Source organism: Ochotona curzoniae, unplaced genomic scaffold, assembly GCF_017591425.1.
Source record: "Ochotona curzoniae isolate NIBS_2020 unplaced genomic scaffold, NIBS_Ocur_1.0 scaffold_4506, whole genome shotgun sequence".
Classification (NCBI taxonomy): domain Eukaryota; kingdom Metazoa; phylum Chordata; class Mammalia; order Lagomorpha; family Ochotonidae; genus Ochotona; species Ochotona curzoniae.
In genome coordinates this window covers 43,160,958-43,185,094 of record NW_024467119.1, presented here as the reverse complement: position 1 = coordinate 43,185,094, position 24,137 = coordinate 43,160,958, and the positions used below count along the sequence as shown (strand labels likewise).

The 24,137-nt window shown below is 37.7% G+C and overlaps 1 protein-coding gene across 4 annotated transcripts in view; it reads left to right on the top strand.

Moving 5' to 3' along the window:
- TBCK (TBC1 domain containing kinase) overlaps nucleotides 1-24,137 on the top strand; it is a 173,593-nt gene that overhangs the window by 35,001 nt on the left and 114,455 nt on the right. For 3 of the 4 annotated variants that reach the window (XM_040967204.1, XM_040967202.1, XM_040967201.1), the window contains exons 4-12: nucleotides 3,324-3,438; nucleotides 5,484-5,557; nucleotides 12,042-12,183; nucleotides 15,201-15,261; nucleotides 16,634-16,695; nucleotides 17,244-17,305; nucleotides 18,507-18,655; nucleotides 21,617-21,755; nucleotides 22,824-22,923. In XM_040967204.1, coding sequence (XP_040823138.1) covers nucleotides 3,324-3,438; nucleotides 5,484-5,557; nucleotides 12,042-12,183; nucleotides 15,201-15,261; nucleotides 16,634-16,695; nucleotides 17,244-17,305; nucleotides 18,507-18,655; nucleotides 21,617-21,755; nucleotides 22,824-22,923 — 904 coding nt within the window. Of the gene's footprint in view, nucleotides 1-1,954; nucleotides 2,442-3,323; nucleotides 3,439-5,483; nucleotides 5,558-12,041; nucleotides 12,184-15,200; nucleotides 15,262-16,633; nucleotides 16,696-17,243; nucleotides 17,306-18,506; nucleotides 18,656-21,616; nucleotides 21,756-22,823; nucleotides 22,924-24,137 lie in introns of those variants that run through there. The other variant, XM_040967205.1, reaches the window with a different exon arrangement.

The window sequence follows — 24,137 nt, the reverse complement described above, 5'->3', positions numbered from 1 at the left end:
AGGGTTGGTGTTGTAGCGTAGTTGTTAAAGCTGCTGCCCAAATGCTGAAACAGATGTAAAATACAGAAAAATATTAGAAAGGTGCTCACTATAGCAGAACATTATAAAACAGAAACCTCAAGCTCCTGAGGTTAAGAATAAGAAATAGAGAAATATAGCAGGTTGTAGTTGAACAACTGCATATCTTAAGTAAATACAAGTTGAACAGTATGCTTGGGAATATTCACTGGGATTTGATTGACGTGATCATGTGAAGTCAGATAATCCATGCGGATAGTTCCTGCTTGATGACAACCTCAATGTTTTAACCAACAGTTCTGTATGCTTTGGGGATAATTGTTGCAGAAGCATACAGTAAGTTTCTTTAGAATTGATTTGGAAAATGTTAAGCAGATCATTTAAGATTGTATAACCTAGGAGATTTGAAAATTCTTCTTAAGCCATGTTCAAAATCCAAATATGTCAGCTGATTAATGCCTGAAATCTATATTTCTATGTAGAGTGTATTTCTAATCTTTAATTTTTTTCTTAGTATTTGTGGTGTCTTAGGCTTATTTAGTTTTAGCAGTGTCATAAATAAAATTTTTTTAAGACAAAAAGGAGGAATAAATCCATCTTTCCAACTACACAGTAGTATTCATTGTGGAGAAAAGTTCTTCCTGTTCCTCTTGAAATCCACAGGCCTAAGCGTGCAGCTTAGACTAGCAGGCGATGCATCTAGCAATGTGTTTGAACATAAATAAATATGTCGCCTTATCAGCTGGCAGTATGAGAAATTCTCAAACGTATCAGGCTGTTTGGAGAGCTACTTTTCTGTGACCCTGTAAAAGGAGACTTTAAAAAATTATTAGAAAATTGAAATTATAAACAGCTTTATTTTGGCATCAAGGACATTTGAAATACAGGCAGTTTTTTCATAGTACATATTTTCCAGGCACAGTTTGGCACCATACAGATTTCTTAAATGCATTTGTTAGGAGCAGAGATGACAGAGAAAATGCTACCTGCCTGGTTTCCGGAATAACAATACAAATGGGGCACTTCAAAAGGAAGAGAATAAAAAAAGAGAATATTTTCTGATTTGAAATACAATTTACATTTTCCGGGTTAGCAGTTGGGTCTCACTATTAACACGATAACCATAATTCTCACATGGAAGTTGTGTTTCGTGGTAAAAATACTTGGAAAATATTAAGGAATACAGCTTAAAAAGGAGTACATAAAATTCCACAAATACTGATTCTTCCTGCTCAGTATTTGAAATAGCATTATTTAATTTTTTTTCTTATGTCTTATATTTTAAATCAAGTTTTTAGAGTAAACCTTAGAGTATAAGATAATAGAGAAGAAAGTTTGATTTACTGTATCATTTAAACTTCAGAGTACTAAGTCTGTTAGTGGTGAAACTGCTACTTGTGGCCCCAGCATCCCAGCCGAGTGCCGGCTTCTGTTCTGGCTCCTATCAACTTTCCTCGGAAAGCGGCAAAAGATGTTTCAAGTGCCTAGGCCCCGGACGCACGTGGCAGATCCAGAAGCAGCTCCAGACCCCTGGGTCCACCTCCCAAACCTGGCCTTGGCAGCCATTTGGCTTTTCAACTGGTTGGAAGATCTCTCTGTCTCTTTCTCTCTGACTTTCAAGTAAATAAATAAACCTTAAAAAAGAAAAGTATATGGAATAGTTTCTACTGTCCTGATGTGTTTAAATTTTTAAAATTTATTTTGGTGTGTACACTTTTCAGCAGCTTGTTTTTAACATGGCTGTGTTTTTTGACATGTAAGTTTCATGTCCAGTATCTTACAATAAATTAGAAAAAGCACAGTGTTGAAAGCAAAACGTGCATTCTTCTGCGTTTGGCAGTTTTGGAGCAGGGTATAATGGGAAAAAAGCCAAAAAACAAAACAAAAAACCCTCTAAAGTTTTGGCTTTCCTTGACAGAAATGTTTATATTGAAGGAATAGGTAGCTGACGCCCCCTAGTGTCACAGCTGAGTATGGCAACTATATCTAAGATTTTTGTGGAGACGGGAGAACGGGGGCCAGCAGCAGCTATGGTTGTGTGAGGGACACACAGAGAGCTAGAGCCCAAGAAATTAAAGTTATTATTATTTTAAAGTTCACTTATGGAGCCAAAGAAGGTATAATGATAGTTTCTGTGTTTATATAATTACTTTCAAAGCAGGCTTGTCTTTATTTTTAAGGAATTAGAAGTTTACATTTTTATCATGTGCGTATTTTTGTCAGTGTTAACTATGGTTTTACGCAAAATCCTAGCATTTATTCATCCTCGTAGGGTAATGTGACGGTCATTTCTTTTTTCTCCGTACTGTGGAGTGAAAGGTCTTACACGGAAGAGCTCCTGCTGCTCTAGCCTCAGCTGACTTCCTGCGTGTACTCTGGAGCAGTGGGTACACTGGCCACTGAGGACTGGCCTGCCGTTTCAGGTCCTGCTCTTCCCTTGCCTGCTTTTGTGTTTCCTCAGCACTGAATCGCTGCGTATCATACAGTTATTTAGTCTTCAAGAAAGGACCATGCATTTCTTTTAGTTCATATATAAAATGTGATCCTGTGAAAACAACATAATGAAAAAAAATCAGAGATTGTAGAAGTAGAATGGAAAGACTAAAAATTATTTACATCATTTTGTGTAGCGAGGAGTTAATTGTGTTAAATAGAATTCTGGCTTCCTGATGAGCTGCAGACGGCTGCTGGCACGGATGACGTGTCTGCAAAGTCAGGCCACGGGGACGAGAGGAGACATTGACTTGCCATCTCTGTTTACTTCTTATGGCTTCAATTTAAAGGACGGGGGTTAATTTACAGTAACTTTTTCAGATAAATTTAATTCAGCTCAGTAGTTCTTAAACTTGGGTTTCTTGAGGCACAGTTTACATACTTTAAAATCACCTTGTATAACGCATATTCAATAAATATGAGAAACTAAGTCAGTTCCTTGTCCCACGAGTGTCCTGGTACTCCCGCACCGTGTACCCTCCCTGCCCTTCCCTCAGTCCCTGGCAAAGCTTACGAGCATAGATCATTAATATTTATATAATTATTGATATATATCTGCATTAAAATCCTAATTTTCTGTGTTCTATTTTGTATTATAATTGCTTTTAGAAACCTGTAAGATGTTTTGAAAGATAAATTCTGTTGCTTTCAGAAATTTGAAAACTGTAGGTGGGTAGTTTAGAAAATACATACACATTCTGCTGTCAGTGGCAAAGTGTAATGGAAGTGCAATTCTGGATGTTTTTATTAGACTGCTTTTCACTCTTTAAGATTCTGTATTTTTTACTGTATCTTGGACTTTTTTTCCCCAGCTGTTCAAAGGTTTTGTGCATTGCATTTGAAGTTCTTCAGGGCTTGCAGTACATGAACAAACATGGTATTGTCCACCGAGCACTGTCTCCGCATAATATCCTGTTGGACCAAAAGGTAATTGTCAAATAATATAATAAACATTTGTATGTTGCTTGAAATTGAAAGCTGTTGAAATTGGGCTCATTTAATTTATCAGAGGAACAATAAGAATAATAAAGCAATTTAAACATGTTCATAATGAAATGCATGTGTGAAAATTATATACTTGATATTATTGTGGAAAACAGTAAGAATATTTAATCATTTAGAATCTGTCACCTGGACTGTTCTTAAGAAAGACTGATTTTATACTCATTTTCTAACTTCACTTTCTGCTTCTCTGTTCTGCTCTTTTTTGTCCTGAAGCGTGTGCCTCTGGCTTCCCAACCTCTGAGTGTGCTCTCGTGCTCTCGTTTTAAGAAATCTGCTCTGTTTGCAAAGAGCATCACTGTCCGAGGGACAGCTGCGTCTGTGTTTCCCTCTTCATTCTCCTGTCTTTCCTCTTCTCGTTATCTGATTTGACAGCCCCCTGTGCTATGGGCATACTGTTTCTCTGCCTGGAAATTTCCTGTAGGATTAAGAAGAGGATAGAGTTTCTTTGAAGTGTATAAATAGATTGTATATTTTTAGAAGTAGCCATGCTATCATTTTTTAAAGTTTTGGTGGGGGATCTCTTAGTAGAATTCTGTTTCTTCTTTGAGTCTTTTAATATTCACTGTAGTTACCCCATGGTATTAAAAAAGTCACAAAGAGTAACTGAGCTTAATAATTTCAGGTTTATAGCAGTGAGCTATCATTTCGTAACCAGTCTAAATTTATTTGAAGCGAAGTAGAATTGGTTCATAATACTGATATAAAGTTGTTGAGCTGAAGACAACTTCACTTTAAAACTGACTTACTGTTTTAAAGCCTTAAATAGCTAAAATAGGAAAATCTGAAGTAACTTATATTTAACTTTTATTAATAGCCCCAAATTTATAATAATTACTATTAATCTCAAAGTATATAAAAATTATTAGGAACCTAGCAGGCTTTCAAAAATCTTGATAAATTTTTCACTTATCTTTTGACCTTGAGAACTCCATGTCACACTTCAGTTACATTTTTATTGGACTTAAAAAATTCTTGAAAAACATTTCTGCCTAAAAGCTTTCCCAAAACATTTCTAATCAGGGGTATGGAACTAACAAAACATATCTACCCCTTTACATTGCCAAAAACCTAGATAATATACATGGAAATTTTTGAAGAAAAATGCGATCTGTTAAATTAGGTATTTAGCCTAGCATTTAAGACATTGGTTAGAAATGTTCACGTGGCACTGTGGAATAGCAAGCTAAGCTACTGCCAGCAGTGCTGGTTTCCCAGTTGGGTGATTGGACAGTAACAGTATCCTGTATGGATGATGACTGCTCCTTTTCCAGGCCCACTCCCCTCTGACGTTCCTGGGAAAGTAGTGGGAAATGGCTCAAGAGTTTGTTCCCCTGCACTCACCTGGATAACTCAGAAGATTGGGGCTCCTGGCTGCAGGGCTGCGCGAGGCCATTGGGCTACCTGGGGAAGTGAACCAGTGAATGGAAAGCCTCTCCCTCTCTTCCTCCTTTCTCTCTGTCTTAACTCTGCCTTTCAAATAAATATTTTATAAAAGAGAACTCATGTGTCACATCGTATTGTCTGGTTCAGCACGCCTGACTCCAGCTCCAAAATTCAGCTTTCTGCTAATGCAGATCCTGGGAGTCAGCCTTGGTGACTGAAGCGGACGAGGCCTGCCGTCCTGGGGAGGCCAGGGGACACCCTGTCAGGTTCTTCATCTCTTTCTCCCCCCATATTCCTGTCTCCCACATGAATAGCACTTTTCTAATAAAGAAAAGAATGTAGTTTTATGTATATAGAATGTATGTATATGCTTACACATTTACATGTTTATACTTGTAGTGAATGTAAATCAGACTTAGTATTGCAGATTTTTCCGAAAACCATGGTATTTTAGAAAATTTTACATACTGGTATTTTAATAAAATATTGTATCTGAGTATATAACAGTTACCCTACTTTTTAAATATGATAGTTTTTTCTCATCAGATATACATTTATTGTGATTTCTCTTTTTTCTGTCATAGGGACATATTAAATTGGCTAAATTTGGACTTTATCATATGACAGCTCATGGGGACGATGTTGATTTTCCAATCGGGTAAGGTTTTCATCTGTGTTGAATTCTGTCCTTCATTTTGTAATCTTTTTAAAGAGTACGCAGTGAGTTTCTTCTGTTATGAATCTTTGATTGAATTGACAGGCCAACAGATTATTGGTCTCCCTGCCAGTATTTAAACCTCCTAATACTTTATAAACTGTATTTCATTAGAATTAAATTGATTTAAGGCAAGAAATGTAATCAGATACTACATTAATGATAATGTATGTGTAATAAACAGACTGAAAAGCAGCGCCTTTACATTATTTTTGATTACGTGCTTTATGTTTAACTCCCAGTTCTTTAAGGCAATGTCACATATTAAGATTCAACTTGTGAATATCGTTCAAAGAAATTCCGTAGTTAGAAATACTTGTGTGAGTCCACAGGCATCTACTGAATCATTTCTCATATGGAATTCCATATATTCCTTGCCCTCCTGGAAAGGAAAGGAGGTTGGGAGCAGGATTTGTGGTTCTGCTGGGTGGGCTGCTGCTTAGGAGGCTCGCACCTCCGTCGGGCATCCTGGCTACCTGAGTTCCAGCTCAGCTTCTTGCTAATGGGCCTGGGAGGCCGCAGCAATGCTGTTTCCGTCCCTGCCACTCCTATGTAAGCCTGAATGAAATTTTGGGCTCCTGACTTCTGCTTGGTCCAGCCGCAGCTTCTGTGAGCATCTTAGCAATGAACCAGGGGCCGAAAGATCTCTGTCTGTCGCTCTTGCTCTCTGTCACTCTGCCTTTCAAAAATAGATAATTAATTACCAAAAAAAAAAGAAGGGGGTATTTCATGCTGTACTCAAAAGATGATTTTGATATTGACATGGTGTTTAATTCTTGTCACTTATAAACATTTCCATAATATAATTCCTATAATTCTTCTCTGAATATTTAATCTAACATTGTTCGGGATATATAAAAGTTACCCAGAAAAGTACAAAGAATCCCTGTCTTCTTTTCAGACTTCCAGAAGTTAGGGTTTTTTAACTTTTGCCTTATTTTTTCTCAGTGACTATATTGCAAACCTGTATGATAATTTTTTGCAGAATTACTTACACACATTATAACCATTTATTCTTAAATGCTTCAGTTTGTATCCTAAAGTGTTTTCTCACATTATCGCACAATAATTATCGTAATGAAGAAATTAAAATTCTCATCCCCATCCCAGAAGACTTAATCACGTTTTTGTAAAATTCTGATCTATGTTTTTGCATTTAAAATATTTACCTAAAAAAATTGTTACCATACAGATAAAAATTATACATATTTATTGCTACCATGTAATTTTATCATGTATGGTATACACTCTGTAATGTCCCAGAGAGGATAAGCATATATATTTTCTTGATATTTAACGTTTCTTTATGGTGCACACATTGAAAAACCCGTCTTCTGGGTTTAACATTGTTTGTACTCACTGGACACTGCTATTCCAGAACTTGAAGTGTGTGTTATTTTTAAATATATACAGTCAGATATACAGAGAAGAGGACAGACAGACAAGAAGATCTTCTATCTGCTAATTTCACTTCCCTGGTAGCCACAACAGCTGGAACCAAAGCCAGGAGCCAGGAACTTCTTCTGGGTCTCTCACCTGGTGCAGGGTCCAAAGGCTTTGGGCCATCCTCAACTGCTTTCCCAGGTCACAAGCAGGGAGCTGGATGGGAAGTGTAGCAGCTGGAACACGAACCAGTGCCCATATGGGAACCCAGTGCTTGCAAGGCGAGGACTTTAGCCACTAGGCTACCATGGTAGGCCCACGCACTCCCATTCTATCTTAAAAATTCAGATTGTAGATTACTTCCTACCTAAAAGTTTTTATTAGTTATGTATAATCTTAAGTTGCATTCAATGAAGAAACACTCGGTAAGCACTTTTCTGTGTGATGCATATGTTTTAAAAAATTTGTTCCTGTTCTGAAGCTCATTTCTGATTTGGAAAATTTACTGTTTTGCACACATAAATTCATAATCTTACAGCTTTTCCAGTGATGGGCAAAACTCAGTTTTTCGTAAGAGTAAGAATGGCATTGGGTTAGAACAGCCTGTAATTTCTTATTTTAAAAACCCCAAGAATACAGTAAAATTTCACCCTCTGCTCATTTTATTAAGTAAACAGAGCTCTTCTTACTGCTGGGTTCTTCCAAGAGTGATGTCGGTAGCCAGAGCTGGGGCAAGCGGAAGCCAGGTGTCCTTAATGCCAGCCAGGTAATCCATGTGGGTGACAGTGGTCCTGCCATTTGATCTGTCCCCTGCTGGCTCTCAGATCATGCATTAGCAAGACTGCAGCTCAGGTGGAAGCAGGACTCTGGCAGGTACCTGAGCCGGACGCCAGCATGCCGGGCTGTGTCCTAACTGCGTCCCCACGCAAGTTGTTCAGTCAAGCGTCTTCCTTCTTTCTAAATCACTTTGTCTAAGAGAAAATTGCAAAAACATAATTTAAACCAAACTTTTTTTTTCTTTTACTTGAAGGTGCTTTAGTGATGAATGAAGAAAGAGGGTATTTTTCTTTAAGTATATTGAGCAGTTTGAAGATCTACACTTGAGTTTAAAATGGATGGATAAATTGATCTTGTTTTACCATTTGGTCTGGCTTACTTTGAAGTCTTAGATCCAACGGGTCTAACCAGAAAGTATCAAAGACAAAATGTGAAATATTATCCAGGAAAAATAAAGTGATCAAACAGCTATGGCATAAAAGGAAATATTTACACCAGGAGAAGCATGCAGTTGATTCAAAAGACAAATATTAAGGAACAACAAAGTAAAATGTTACCATGTGTTTCAGAATAGTGTAAAGAGTTAGAAATTGGACATTCCTTTCAGTTGGCCAGTAGCTTAATACCTTGTTAAAACATCAAACAGATGATGAAAGCCATTTATATTTATCTCACGAGTCATACTCATAGCAAAGTTCTGGTAATTGTCTTTGAGTGTTAAAAATGCTATGCTAAAAAAGGGAAGGATGTTTAAAAGAATTACGTACATCAAGAACAAGTCCAAGACTTACTGTTTTTTATTAATTTTTCTTTGCTGAAAAGGAAACTAGGAGATTTTGAAGCAAGGGCTGCCTCTGTATTTCTGTCAGGAGTTTTTGATAGAAAAATTAACCCATAAATTTTACTTCATTTTATTGCCTATACTGTTATTTTTAGATTAGATGTACTGAAAAACAGAAAAAGATAGTTTTTCAGGTAAATCATAGTGATGATGACAAAAACAGATCTTCCATTTTCTAAAGCTTCAGTCGTTGTTATTATTCTTTAATAAATGAAAGTACTCAAAGCACATATAAAGTGATAAAACTGAAATTAAAAAACAAAGACATTATAGCATTAAGCCCAGGACTTCTTCCACTAAAACTGTTTCTAGAGATTTTACACACTCATTTTCAAAATTTGAAGAACTTCTTATTCATAAATTGATACCATAAGCAGCACTGTGGGCCAAACACCGATTCCTTACAGTGACGTTTTAATGGGCTGCTTTTCCGTAACGAACATAAATGAACATAAATCTTGCTGTGTCTTTGTTGCCTGGGGAGGAGTGTGTTCTCTGTGATCCCTAGCAGGAAGCAGAGAGCATGCGGAAGCATGTGTACAGGTTCCTCAAGATGTTGCAGAGTGCAGGAGAGATCACACCGGACTCAAGTGTAGGATGTTAGGAGGAGTCTTCATTGTCCAAGCTTGGTGACAGCAGCTCCAGGTGCACTCCAGGAGCCATTGCACCGCGCTGCTGAAGTCAGGTTTTTGTGTGTTTGTTTGTTTGTTTTAAAGATTTATTTATTTTGATTGGAAAGTCTGATTTATGAAAAGGAGAGACAGAAAGATGTTCCATCTGCTGGTTCACTCCACAAGTGGCCGCAGTGGCCAGAACTGAGTCGATCCAAGGCCAGGAGATTCTTCCAGGTCTCCCATGTGTGTGCATGGTCCCAAGGCTTTGGGCTGCCTCTGCTGCCTGCTTGGCTACAAACAGGGAGTTGGGCGGGAAGTGGAGCAGCCAGGACATGAACCAGTGCCGATATGGGATCCCAGCAAATGCAAGGCAAGAACTTGGCCAGCATGCTATTGTGCTGCCACAATCTCATCCTCCAATCAGATTGAGTGCAGTTCAGAACACTTCTGTGGGCTGTCAGCTAACCCAACAAGAAGGTACCAGATGTACCCCACAGGAAGACATCTTTCTTTTTCCCTTATTATTCAACCATATATCCAGGACCCCCCTCTGTGCCCCGCCCCAGCCCCATGGCCACCAATCAACTTGAAGGTCAGTTGTATACAGTCCTTCCTGAAAAGAGCAGTCTGCATGGCAGAGCTGACCACAGCAGCCCCTAGTTGGTTCCCTCATTTCCCCACTGCACGCAGAGGAAAACGGGATGTGTAGCTGTCCCACCTGTCAGCCAGCAGGTCAGAGCGGGGTCTCAGTGTGCTATTTCCTCATGACCTGTGGCAAAGGCCAGGAAGGCCCAGATCCACCAATGACTAGCCACAGCTACCCTTTAATTTATTGGAAAGTCAAATATGCAGAGAGGAAGGAGAGACAGAAAGATCTTCCGTTTGGTGGTTCACTCCCCAAGTGGCTGGAGCTGAGCCAATCCGAAGCCAGGAGCCTCTTCCAGGTCTCCCCTGCAGATGCAGGGTCCCAAGACTTTGGGCCATCTTCAACTGCTTTCCCAGGCCAAAAGCAGGGATCTGGATGGAAAGCGAAGCTGCCAGGATTAGAACCAGCGCCCGTATGGGATCCCGACGCATGTATGGCAATGACTTTAACTGTGACGCTATTGCACTGGGCCCTCTCTGGCCCTTTTAAATAAATAAATCTGTTTTTTTAAAAGTATGCGTTATCTCTCAAAACAGTATTCACAGAACAGCAGGAATTCAGAGCTGTAAAACTATGCAGATGAAGTGTCTATCCTATTTCTGTTTGCCTGTCAACTGACAATCCCCTGTTCCCTCCCGGTAGAAAATACTCTGCTCTTGATCATTTGCTTTTCACTTGATGGTTATTTTACATGTTATTGTTTAAGTACAGAAAAATGTCAATAATTTCATCGTGTTGATAACACATTTAGTTTTATTAGATCAAATGGCCAAAGGATATTTTAGGAATTCCATTTATTTGCTAGTAGAAACAGTGCTGAAATGAACATAAATATTTCATTCCCATCAAACACATGCACACATGAAGATAATGTCTTAGAAGTCTTGTTATATGCACATAAGTTGTTGACATTTGTTATGTCACACCAAGTTGTCCCCTGGAGGAGCTGTATCCATTTAATTTGTACTCTCACCAGCAATGCATGAGGGTGTCTGTGTGCTCACATTTTTACCATACATAGTATTTTGTGCAGCATTGCAAAGCCTTGAGACCCTGCACCCACGTGGGAGACCTGGAAGAGATCCTGGCTCCTGGCTTTGGATTGGCTGAGTTCCAGCCGTTGCAGCCACTTGGGGAGTGAACCGTCAGATGCAAGATCTTCCTCTCTGTCTCTCCTCCTCTCTATATATCTGCCTTTCCAATGAAAATAAATAAATCTTTTTAAAAGGGGCGGGGGCAGAGAGAGTGGGAGACAGAGATTACCCATCAGCTGGTTTGCTCTCCAGATGGCTGCAGCATTAGGGCGAGGCTGGGCACGGCCAAAGCTAGGATTGAGGGGCTTCTTCTAGGTCTTTCATGCGGGCCCAAGCAGGGTCCCAAGCTCTTTGGCCTTTTTTTTCCATGCTCTTAGTAGGGAGCTGGATTAGGAGTGAGTGGCTAGGACAGTAATTAGCTTCTTATGGGTTGCCAGAAATGCATATTGTCCCCAAGAAAGCGTACTGTAAATAATAATTGAGAGTTGAGAAAAGATAAGATAGGGGCTGGCATTGAGGCATAACCTGTAAGGTGTCACCTGCAGTGCCTGCATTCAGCATGGCACGTTTCAGTCCATGCTGCGCTGCCTCCAATTCAGCTCCCTACTGTTGTACCTGGGAGAGAAGTGGAAGATGGTCCAAGTGCCTGAGCACCTGCCAGCCACACAAGAGACTTGTATAAAACTCCTGGTTTGAGCCTGGCTTAGCCCTGGCCACTGGACCATTAGGGGAGAAAACCAAAGGATAGAAGATCTCTCTCTGACTTTCAAATAAATGATCCTGGAAAAAAGAAAGAAGAGAGAGAGATGAAAGGCAGTTAGAGAAGGGGGAAAACATGGGAATGACTACAAAAAAGGCAAGAAGTTGAAAAGAGAAAACAAAGGAATTACTACTGTTAGAGACATGTAATGGTTTTGAAACTTTTTGAAACTCAAGCATATTAACACTTCATGCCTAGATGTAAAGGCCTGCATTTGGATGATTAGTTTAAAAATTTCCCTCACAACTATTGCTAATTAAATGGAACAGTTACATAGATCTTACAATACTGATAATAAAAATGCCATACTACTACTTTCTCCATTGAAGTTTATAGTAATTATTCCTGATTTTAATATACCCCTCCATGTAGGTATCCATCATACTTGGCACCAGAGGTGATTGCACAAGGAATTTCTAAAACAACTGATCATGTGCCAAGTGAAAAACCATTGCCTTCTGGCCCCAAATCAGATGTGTGGTCTCTTGGAATCATTTTATTTGAGCTTTGCGTGGTATGTATAAGGAAATATTGTTAAAATATGTGTTTCTAGCATGTTCTTTTTAGAGATGACTGATTGTTCTTTAGTAATACCTTTGTGCTATGGAAATTGGTAAGATGGGGAAGGGCTTAATTCTCTGTTTGACTTATTAAAAATCCTGTTTAATTATAATTTGCATATGATAGCTCTAGAAATGTTTATACTTTCAATAAGTATAAAATTTGCTAAGTATAAATATTATCCAGGTATGTAGGAACGTTTACATTTTAACACATGTAAAAATATACTTTTCCTGATTAGAAACAACTTCAGGAATACTCACACTAAGATTGCTTATAATTTGTGCACACGTGTACATATATTGTATGTATGTGCACATGTTTATATATATTCATGATTCTCTGTCCTCAGGTGTTCTTTCCTTCTTAAACACCTTTACCTCTCCCTTTTTCTTATATTTCCTGTAAGATTTGAATTGTTTGTATGCTTTTTAGGACCTGCGTCAGATATCCTTTGAATCTGGCACTTGCCATCTCCAGAGTCAGTACAGCCACTCTGTCAGTGTAAGATTCCACATTCCAAAACATGGAGTTGAAAAGATCTGTGCGTATTTAAGAAATAGCAGACATCTAAACAAGGGCTGGCTTAGTGACACATCAAACTAATCTTCCAGCTATGGCTCTGGCATCCCATATGGGTCTGGGTTTGTGTCCACAGCTGCTCCACCTCTGATACAACTCTCTGCTAAGGGCCTGGAAAAGCAGTGGAGGATGGACCAGCTTCTTGGACTCTGCACACAGGTGTGAGAGCGGGAAGGATGCTGGCTTCCATCTTCGGATCATTTAGGGAGTGAACCAAGGGATGGAAGGTCTCTGTTTCCTTCCTGTTTGTAAAATAAATAAGCATTTTCTTAAAGGAACACTTTGTATAATTGACACCACTAGAAGGACTTTATAATAAATATGTTATTTATAATCTGAGGGAAACCGTTCCATTCATGGAGCAATTATAGATGACATGAAGCAAGAGAAGTTAATGTATCAAGAGTTCAAGTTTTAAGAAAAGAAATCCATAGGGCCCGGCACGATGGCTCAGTGGTTAAGGTCCTCGCCTTGCACACCCGGGATCCCATATGGGCGCCGTTCTAATCCCAGCAGCCCCGCTTCCCATCCTGCTCCCTGCCTGTGGCCTGGGAAAGCAGTCGAGGACGGCCCAAAGCCTTGGGACCCTGCACCCACGTGGGAGACCCAAAAGAGGCTCCTGGCTTCAGATTGGCTCAGCTCCAGCTGTTGCAGCCGACTGGGGAGTGATCACTGGACAGAAGATCTTCCTCTCTGTCTCTCCTCTCTGTATATCCGCTTTTCCAATAAAAATAAAATAAATCTTTTTTTAAAAAAAGGTTAGGCTTCTGCTGAGCTCTTTAAAAAAAATCTACTTATTAAAATAAGGAGCCTACTGGATGAGTCAAAGGAAACTGGGCAAATTAGGAGTAGATTTAACAAATTACTTCTCCCAGAATTTGCCACAGTGAGATAAAGAAATTGACAACATAAACTTTAAGGAACAAAGAAGTTAAATTCAAAAGTCCTAAAAAAAAAATCTATGTTACAGAAATGCCAAAGAGAGTAAAAGTCTCCAGTTAGATGAACTGACTTTGAAATATGAAGCATAAAAACATACAAAGAGAAAGAATACAAATACTTGGAAATGTTACAGTAAATTTAGCAAGCAGTCACTAATGAAATTAATAGGTAATAAGTATGTATTAAGCATTTGCCAAGAGGCAGAAGGCTTTCTCTATTCTCTATGCCTGTTATTCCAATTGTGACATTAGCCTTATAAAGTTGATGGGATTCTCTCTGCAGATAAGGAAATTGAGCACAGAGAGGATAAGCACCCTAGGTAGCATAATAGTGGGTACGCGCTCTTACCTACAGGGAAAGCCATCCTTGGGAAAACCTATTGTATTTATTGATTTTAAATATAAAATCTTAAAACTTAGCAGTGAGAAAAAAAGACATTGTATTATGAAGAATGAAAATTAAAATGACAATATTTAGCAGTGTATAAGCAATAGAAAGAAGAGAAAATAATTTTGAATCTTTGAATTCTGGAGCTCCTGAAGTTTGGCATTTATGATGGTGAAATAAAATATACACAGAATATTGGTAGAACAACAAAAATAATACTGTTAATTGGGATAACCCAAGTTGAAGAATAGGCAAGTGTGTATCCAATGCATTGATGGTAATGTAGTTATCTCTATTGTGTGTTTGTGTTCTCACAGGGTAGTTGAATAGTAAGCAATTCAGATGTTCATATTTAACTAAATGGGTGACCCTTACCTCAAGCTGTACAGTCAGCATTCTTAATAGCCCAGCTTTATGAATGAAGACCAGATTTGAGGTGGCTAAGTAATTTCCCAAGTTGGTGCAGAAGAAGCCAACTTGGCAAACAATCATTGTTCCATACCTATTTGTTGGGAGTGTGTTTGACTATGGACTGTATGCCAAGCAGCCGTTGAAACAAACTAATAAGGCAACGGTTATAAGGTACAGCTTTAAAAATAAAGCAATACCATAGAAACACAAAGGATATCTGTCTGAAGTTTTAATGGGAAGGAGTATTATGAAATGTTTCTCAGTGCAGACGACAGATTGTCTGGATCGTGATATGTAGAGAGTAGTTGGTTGGGAAGATGAAAGGGTGATACAGCTCCTGCCCAGGAGGCGTTTTGTGTCTTAATGAAATAAAGTCCTGGTGGCCGAGGATACCTCCAGGTATCCAACCATGTGTGCATCTCAAAACCGAGTGAAGTGTGATATCAGACTAAAATGCAGTGATCCTCGATTATATACTAAATATTATTCATCAATAATTTTTCTTTACTGGAGCTGGCATTAAAGATCCAGCAGCACTTCCGGAGGTAAACTAAAGTATATGAAAGAGTTGGCTAAGGAGAAAAAAAAATTAGTTGTGAAAAAGAAAAGACTTCAAATAGTAAAAATTTCTTTTTCCATTTTATTTAGGGAAGAAAAGTATTTCAGAGCTTTGATATTTCTGAAAGGCTAAAGTTTGTACTATCTCTGGGTAAGTGTCATATAACTGATTATCTTGCAAGTGTAAATATAATCATTAGTAACTTTAGTGATCATGGACATTGAAATGTGAAATTGTGAAATATCTTAACTTTTTTCATTTCTGAAGATCATTTGTGAGCATTAAAAGGATGGCTAAGGAAATGCCTTTCAAAATATTGCAACAAAATTTGTTTCCTTTACTCCTTGATTTTAACCTGAATGAAAATAAGCTTAACTTCATGATTTAGCAAAGTAAAAGTAATTAGAAAGAGCATGAAATATGAAACTGTACTTCTCCGTAGCAGCTTACCTTCAAATGATACACCTTAACTTTAGATTGTTTTTCATTTGCAATAAATCATATATGGGTAACAACACAAAGTGAATGTTTATTTTTTTTCTTAGAACACATTTGTATATTTTTCTATATCTAAAGATAGAAACATCTGCTATTAAAAGTAATCAAAATTTATATATCAGTGAGTATAAATGTGATAATAACGGGAGAAAAATAGCAACAGAGTACTTTCTGTAGAGCAATGACACATTAATGTACACATAAAGAGAGTTTCTGATTGATTATGAACAAAAAGGTTCAGATAAACATTAAATAATACTAAATTCCAAAAAGAATTGTACACAGTTTTATCAGACTTATCACATTTAATTACAAAGTTTGAAATAGCTAGTAAGGAGAATTAAATATTCCTAAATGTATGTAGGGGGTTAAGTTACATTTTAAATTGCTAGAGAATGTGTTCACATTGTTCAAATTGCATTTAATAAAAGTAGTCTTATAATCATGAAAAGATATTAAAGCCTTCTTTAAAAATTACACACACATACACACAACAGTACTTCAGAAACCTTGTGGAAAATAGAACTAAAAAAGATAAGTTTGAGAGGCTGGCATAGCAGGCTCATCTGTTGTCTGTGGTTCCAATGTCCCTTACTAGTGCCTATTTGAGACCCAGGTGCTGCACTTTTGGTCCAGCTTGCTGCTAACATGCCTGGAAAAGCAGTGCAGGATGGGCCAAGGCCTTGGGCCTATGACCTGTGTAGGAGAGCCAGCCATATTTCCTGACTCCTGCTTCAGCTTGGCTCAGCCTAGCCATTGTGGCCATTTTGAGAGTGAACCAGGCAGAGAAAAAGCTCTTAATCTTACTACTTAAGCTACTGTCGGTTTCTATGATTCGATTAATATTTTGTGTTTGAGGTTCTTCCTTTTTATCCAAACAGCTAAGGGGTGTTAACAAAGTCCCAAGTGTCCAAGTTCCCAAACTGTACTGCATCATTTAAAAAATTTTTGGTCACAATTTGTTTTCTGATTAGTTTAATACACCACTAAGTTATTCATTCCTATAGTTTTTTCTGTTTTATAGATTGTGTAGATGACACTGTAACAGTTCTGGCTGAAGAGCATGGTTGTCTGGACATTATAAAGGTTTGTTTTTCTGTATCTTACTTCATATGTTTTTTGCCCATCAAAATGTGTTAAACTAATTATTGGTAGGATAAAGATATATTTTCTCACATTTCTGGAGGACAGCAAGTCCAAGAACAAAATAATGGTAGCCTTGGCTTTCTGGTAAGAAGTACATAGTGGTTGAAAGGAATGCTGTGTCCTCACTGAGCATCTGGAAAGATGCTAAATGAAGCCTTTGAACAAGGGGCTTACACCCTTCCATGCAGGAAAAAGTTACTGAATGCCCTTAAATTTGAACATCAATATTTTGGAAACTACCCATTTAAACTTTGGCTTCTTATTGAAAGTCTGCTTTATTTTACATATTTGTGATCAAATAGCATGTTACCTGAAAGCTATCCTCATTCCTCTTTAGGTATTTGCTTTTACAGAGCAACAAATTATTTCAAATTTAAATTAAATTAAAGGATTTTTGTAAAATCAAAATCTGCCAGAGTAACAAGCATCTGCATGAAGTGTATTTTTAAGTGGGTCATTTAAACAATGTTTCTCTTTTCATTTACCAGGAGCTTCCTGAAAATGTGATAGATCTCTTAAAAAAGTGCCTTACCTTCCATCCTTCCAAGAGGTTGGTTTTATTGAGGGTTTAAGCTACATTGAGATAATTCATATGTTGATTCTGTTTATTATTGTAATACATGTCAAAGATGTTTACATATGTAGCAGTACATAATTCACATCTGTATCATGAGTAATTTAAGATTTTAAATTTTGTTAATAAAGTATTAAATAATTAAACCATGGTCAGAAAATGAACGGGCCAAAAACATTTGCTACATTACTTTCCAGCCTTGGCGTCGAAAGCAGCTAGCCTAGCAAGGGTAGACATTCCTTGATTCAAAGATACTATGATAAAAATGAAAACAAAAGTTTACTAACAATATGTACTTCAGCATAAATGGTAAGGCAAATTTAAAAATACTGATAAAAATTTCTTTGAGGTTTTATTCATTTGCTTTATTTTAATGATGTGACTTTGAGCCATAAAGATATTCCCTAAATTTCTTGAATATATAATGTCTAAAAATAATATGGCACATTGTGGCACAGAAGGTGAAACCAGCACCCTTGGGTGCCAGCATCCCTATGGATGGCACTTTGAATCTTGGTTGCTTCAGTTCTAACCCACCTCCCTGCCAAAGGCATGGAAGAGCTGGGCTGACTCAAGTGCTTGGGTCCCTGCGTCCCCATGTGTGAGACCTGGAACACACTTCTAGCTCTTGACATTTTTTCTGACCCAACCCTGACCATTGTGGCCAACCAAGAAATGAACCAAGGAATGGGAAGATCTCGCTCTTATAATTCTACCTTTAAAATAAATAAAATAAATCTTTCAGAAAAATAAAATGATATATTCTAATATAGAAAAGACAGCTTTATCAAGACACTAAATAATGTAATGGCATTAAAAGTCATAGTTTTGGATGAACATATCCCACATTAAAGGGTAGTAAGGAACCATAAAAGGTATCAATTTACATATTTATGAGATTGCACAGTGTAAATGTATGCTAGTCAGGATATAAGTAAAAGATATAAGAGCTGTTACAGAATGATGTTTGGTAGGTCAAGGAGTACAAAGGAATATGATAAAAAAAAACTTGGTATTTCTTGCAATTGGCTGTTTTATAGAGACTTCTGTATACAGCATTATTATTTTCTGTGCTAAAGAGGTGCTTAAGACATAACTTTACCCTTGAATGTGTACCATTATTCTAGAAACATTGTAAGTGTCACATATAAACTGTATCTTACACGTGTTTCTCAAGGCCCACTCCGGCTGAATTAATGAAGGACGAAGTGTTCAGTGAAGTGTTGCCATTATACACCCCTTTTGTCAAACCTGCCGGGCTCTTTTCATCTTCTCTGAGATGTGCTGACTTAACTCTACCTGAGGACATCAGTCAATTGTGTAAAGGTAATGATAAATTAAATTTATATAATAATATGGGCCAGGTTTTTAATGTAAGTCTCATTATCCTAGCGTCAATGTGCTTAGTGAAATAAACCAGGCACAAAATGACAAACACGTGTTCTCTGTCATGTGGCAGTTCATATAGAAAACAAAACAAACAAACAACGTGTAGGAATGAGCAATTCCCTGTGATAGGACTACTGTTGTGGCCCGTGGTTGTACTCCAGTCTTCCTGCTTCTTCACTGGTTAGTGGTGAATTAAACCTGTGGTTACAGAATGAACTAAAGTTATGTCTGCAAAAATTGAAGAGTAACAAAAAGGAATGAAAGAAGATTGAGAATGGGGAGTGAGGGAAGCAGGATTATTTTCTTAGAACATACCTATGAAATAAATGAAATCTGTTCACTTTATTTTTATATAAACTCTTAAAAATCATAAAAAATAGAAGAAATTATTGGGACCAGCTGTGTGGCATAGCAGGTAAACCACTATCCACAGAGGTGGCATCTCATTTTGGGTGCCCATTGGAGTCCTGGCTGCTCCACTTCAATCCAACTCCCCGCTCATGTGCCTGGAAGGCAGCAGAGGATGTCCACAGTGTTTGGGCCTCTGCACCAGTGTGGAAGACCTAGAAGTTCCTGACTTCCTTGCTTCAGATCCACCCAGCTCTGGCCATTGCAGCCATTTGGGAAGTAAGCCAGCAGATGAAAGATGATTGATAGATAGATAGATAGATAGATAGATAGATAGATAGATAGATAGATACACACACACACACACACACACACACACGTGGCTCTTTCAAATAAATCTTTAAAAATTAAGGGAACCGATGTGATAGCATAGCGTTTAAAGTCCTTGCCTTGAACATACTGGGATCCAATATGGGCACTGGTTCTAATCCCAGCAGCCCCACTACCCATCCAGCTCCCTGCTTGTGGCATGGGAAAGCAGTTGGGGATGGCCCAAAGCTTTGGGACCCTGCACCTGCATGGGAGACCTGGAAGAGCTCCTTGCTCCCGGCTTCAGATCAGCACAGCTTCAGCTGTTGCGGCCACTTGGGGGATGAACCATCAGATAGAAGATCTTCCTCTCTGTCTCTCCTCCTCTCTGTATATCTGCCTTTCCAATAAAAATAAATAAATGGGAAAAAATTATTTTAAATACACAATTACTGGATAAATCATTGGAAAATGGAAGATGATTCTAAACTGCTTTAAGTGCAGCTGAACAAAGACTTTAATCTTTTAACCTTAGATTACTGATACTGTATGTAATTTATTATCCATTCCTCTAAAAAATCATATTTTTGATAGAAATTCCATACCATTGTGTTCTGCATGCTATGAAGATAAAGGTGGGCCCAGCGCTGTAGCCTAGCATCTAAAATCCTCGCCTTGCATGCGCCGGGATCCCATAGGGGTGCCGGTTCTAATCCCAGTGGCCCTGCTTCCCATTAAGATCCCCATTTTTGGCCTGGGAAAGCAGTCAAGGATGGCCCAAAGCCTGGGGACCCTGCAGCCACGTGGGAGACCCGGAAGAGGCTCCTGGCCCCTTCTTCAGCACAGCTCTGGCTATTGTAGCTGCTTGGGGAGTGAATCATCAGACAGAAGATCTGCCTTTGTATCTTCTCCTCTCTGTATATCTGACTTAGCAATTAAAATAAAATCTTTACAAAACAATACGGGTTAGTATCCCTATCCTGAAAGTTCAGAATCTGAAACAATTTTAAAAAATGATGGATAGCAGAAGGAATACCTAATTAGGTATGAGAACAAGATAAACCTTTCAGCAAAGCTGGCCATTACCTTGAAATTAGAAAGATGGGACACTTTGTATCAGTTGTCAACCAATTACTTTTTTTTCCCTGCCCCGTTCTTTTCCCAATATAAACTGCAAGAATTCCAATTCTTATCACCAACATAAAGAGTAAAGAATTCCAGACTTTGTGTTTTCCAGCTTTTTTCACTACAGCCTGTGTACTGGAGTTGGCTATAGAGTCAGTCAGTTGTGAAAAAAAAGCTGTACATCAAAGTTTCAAAAACACAAAATTAAAGTGTTTTCCTAGGCAGCAAAGACACTGTAACTGTTTGCAACCTTTTTTCTTGAATGCAGGAATGGGTCTAGAATTGACAGGTTTGGGCACCAAACAATGTGATATCTGATTTCACTTAAGAGAGTTATATAATCCACTTTCAGTAGAATATTGTTTTTATCAAGGAACATTTAAATTACTGCAAAAGACGAGTCAGGATCTGCCAGTCATGGCATCTGTTCATGTAAAAGAAAGACGTCCAACTCCAGACCGTTCTAAGCATCCCCTTACCTCAGGGCAGGAAGTATTTGGGAGCAAAGCAGACCAGACACACAGGCTTATTAAAATATTGAGACCTACTCATTGGAGTAGACAATGCTTTCCTTCTCCCTGCCTCCCGCCAGCCACACAGAAGGCTGGAGCTGTCTGTAGTTGAGTACTTCCCATGCTATCTGTCTGCCAGGGTCACACAACACTTTCCCTTAATTAGTCTCTCCTGACAACAGACCTAGAGACAAAACTCACAGAAATGTTGTTGTCCCCCGGACAGTGGATCCCTCCCCAGATGTTAGCTCTCACATTTGTCCATCCTCAACTGTCAGCCACTGGTCAGTTCTGTTTTAAGTTTTACTGCCCAGGCACTGATTCCTGAGACATTTTCTGCTGGTGAAGCTCTGCTGTAGGTTGCCATGGCTCCTGTATTTTTCTGTCTCTCCAATTTTGGTGATTGCTTACAGATCAAAGACTGGTTAGCTTTTTGTTTGTTCAGAGGTAATGGTAACTTCAAACTCCTTATACCCAGAACCAGTAATAAGTCTGTTCATTTTCGTACTTTTGTTTTTAATAGAATGCAAGCTGTTACTGGCTTTTGGATTTTAATGAAAGCAAAGTTTAACTGCTATGATTCTTTTCAATTTGCCATTAATAGATATAAACAGTGATTATCTGGCAGAAAGATCTATTGAAGAAGTTTATTACCTTTGGTGTTTGGCTGGAGGTGATTTGGAAAAAGAGCTTGTCAACAAGGAGATCATTCGATCCAAGCCACCTATCTGCACACTTCCCAAGTAAGGAAAACTTCTTGAAACAAGAGGAGTGGGTGCTTAGCAGTTAAGATGCCTGCTTGCTATATCATGGTACATGGTGGATTCAATTCGCAGCTCAATTTTCTGAGTTCAGCTAACTGCCAGGGAAGATCCCGAGAGAAAGCTTGTTAGGACTCAAGTCATTGGGTTGCTGTCACTCACGAGGAAGACATGGATGGAATTCCAACTTCCAGTGTTAGCATAGTTGCAGCCTTTTTCTTTTTTTCCTCCATTTGGGGAGTAAGCGTGCAATGGGGAGATCTCAGTCTCTATTTTATAAAATTAAAACAATGAATTTTAAAAAAGTTGATTTTAGAACTTGGGGCTTAGATTTAATCATGCAAATAGGTGTAGAAATAGTGTGCCCATAATACTTTTCTTCACTTCAATTTTTAGATTATTTGTATAAACCATTAATTTCTTCTATTTTTTCCCCTTTAGACTAATTTTTAAGTACTTTAGTTATATCACTCATCATTAAGTTAAATAAAAAACTAAAGATACCACTTTGGAAAAGTCAGACAAGCAGTGATTTGAAGGACATGTAGATTCGTAATCAAAAAATCTAAGTAAATTTCATGTTTGTTATCCCAGTATTCTTTTCTCTGCAAAAGTTGCAACCAAATGTGTTTTTCCTTGCTTTTCAACTTTTTAAAGAGAACATCTGGATATTTTGGGAGGAATAATTTTAGTGTTGAATCTGCATGAATAGATTTATAAATAGCATCCTTGTATTTCTGGAATGTGTTACAGTTTTATGCTGCATTTACACCTATTAAGTTACCTGAAATTTTAAATTATTTGGAGAAGTTTTGACCCCAAGTCACACTTTTAAATTAACAAATCATCTAAAATTTACTTCTTTTCTTAATGAAAGGAGGAAAATATCATAATATTCTTAGAATTCTATCTGTGAAATTCATGAGATTTGATTGTTTTAGTAAATTTAGAAAATGTAAAAGTGTCAGTTAAGAATAGATTTCAATTTCTAGAAAGCTGTATTGGATACTTGTGTTCAGTATAACAATTATTTTTAAAATCACTTTTCAGCTTTCTCTTTGAAGATGGTGAAAGCTTTGGACAAGGCCGAGATAGAAGCTCACTTTTAGATGATACCACCGTGACATTGTCATTATGCCAGCTAAGAAATGTGAGAATTATATTTTGCTAAAGTTGCCTCAGATTTTTTAAAATAAATCTTACAAAGAAACACAAATCCTTATGTTCCTCTCTGATTTTATTTAATAAATGATTCTTTTAAAAATATATGCTAGAGTGGAATTACTAGAAAATAGCATGTGTCATTTCCACTTTAATACAAGTTGTCCTATCAAAGAGCTGGATCAGTTTATTTTTTCACAATCATTGGGTAATTGCTTTCATTTCTCATGTATTAACACTTGGTAGTATCAAATTTTAAAAATTCTTGATTTAATATCATGGAATTGAAATTTCATATAACACTAATTGTAGTTTCTTACTTTTGAACAGTTGTGAATATTCCTATTTTTAAACTTTTTTTAATATCTTTACTTTTTGAATTTGTCAGTCTGCGTGAGTGATGTTTTATTGATTTAAGAAATTTCAAGGACATATCCAACAGGTTGTCGTTTGGAGAATATGTCATGTCAATATCTTCTTATGGACTTTTTTTTTCTTTAAAATGTATAGATATTCCTTCTCAAATGCCTGCAACAACCAAGGCTGGGCCTGGTCAAGTAAGGATCCAGGAGCTCTGCCCTGGTCTCCTGTACGTCCAGGAGAAAGCCCCGTCCTTGGGCCTTCAGTCATCAGCTTCCAAGGTGATATGGGAGCTAGCAGGATGCCTTCCCACATCAGATGCTGGCATCCGCAATGGTGGCTTTACCTCCTGTGACGAGACATAGATCCTTTGATAAATTTTTCTTATTATAACCTTTTGAAAATTTTGTCAGGGTTATTTTTTAAATATTGCCCTGTGTTTTTAAGTTAAAAATATATTTTTGTATTTAGTTTTTAATTCCCTGTGAATTTAAGTTATCCGGTATCATGTTTTATTGTAAAGTAATATTGCCTTTTCTTAAATTTATATATAAGAATGGTTTACTATAGTTTAGCACCAAAATAAGACACTATATAACACATTAGTTTTAGAGAAAAATCTGATATAAATCCTAGTTCTGTTAATTCTTAGGGTTGGAAAAAATACTTTTTTTGACTTCACATTCTAGAGATAATTCCCATGCATGCACAGTAGGTTGTCAATAGAAGCGCAGTACTAAGTACAAATCAAGAGGTTGGTGCTGGCTAAAGATAGATCTTCAGTTTATCAGAACATGTAGAAGATATCTGCCTTCATATGGGAAATTTAAGAACAGAGCATCA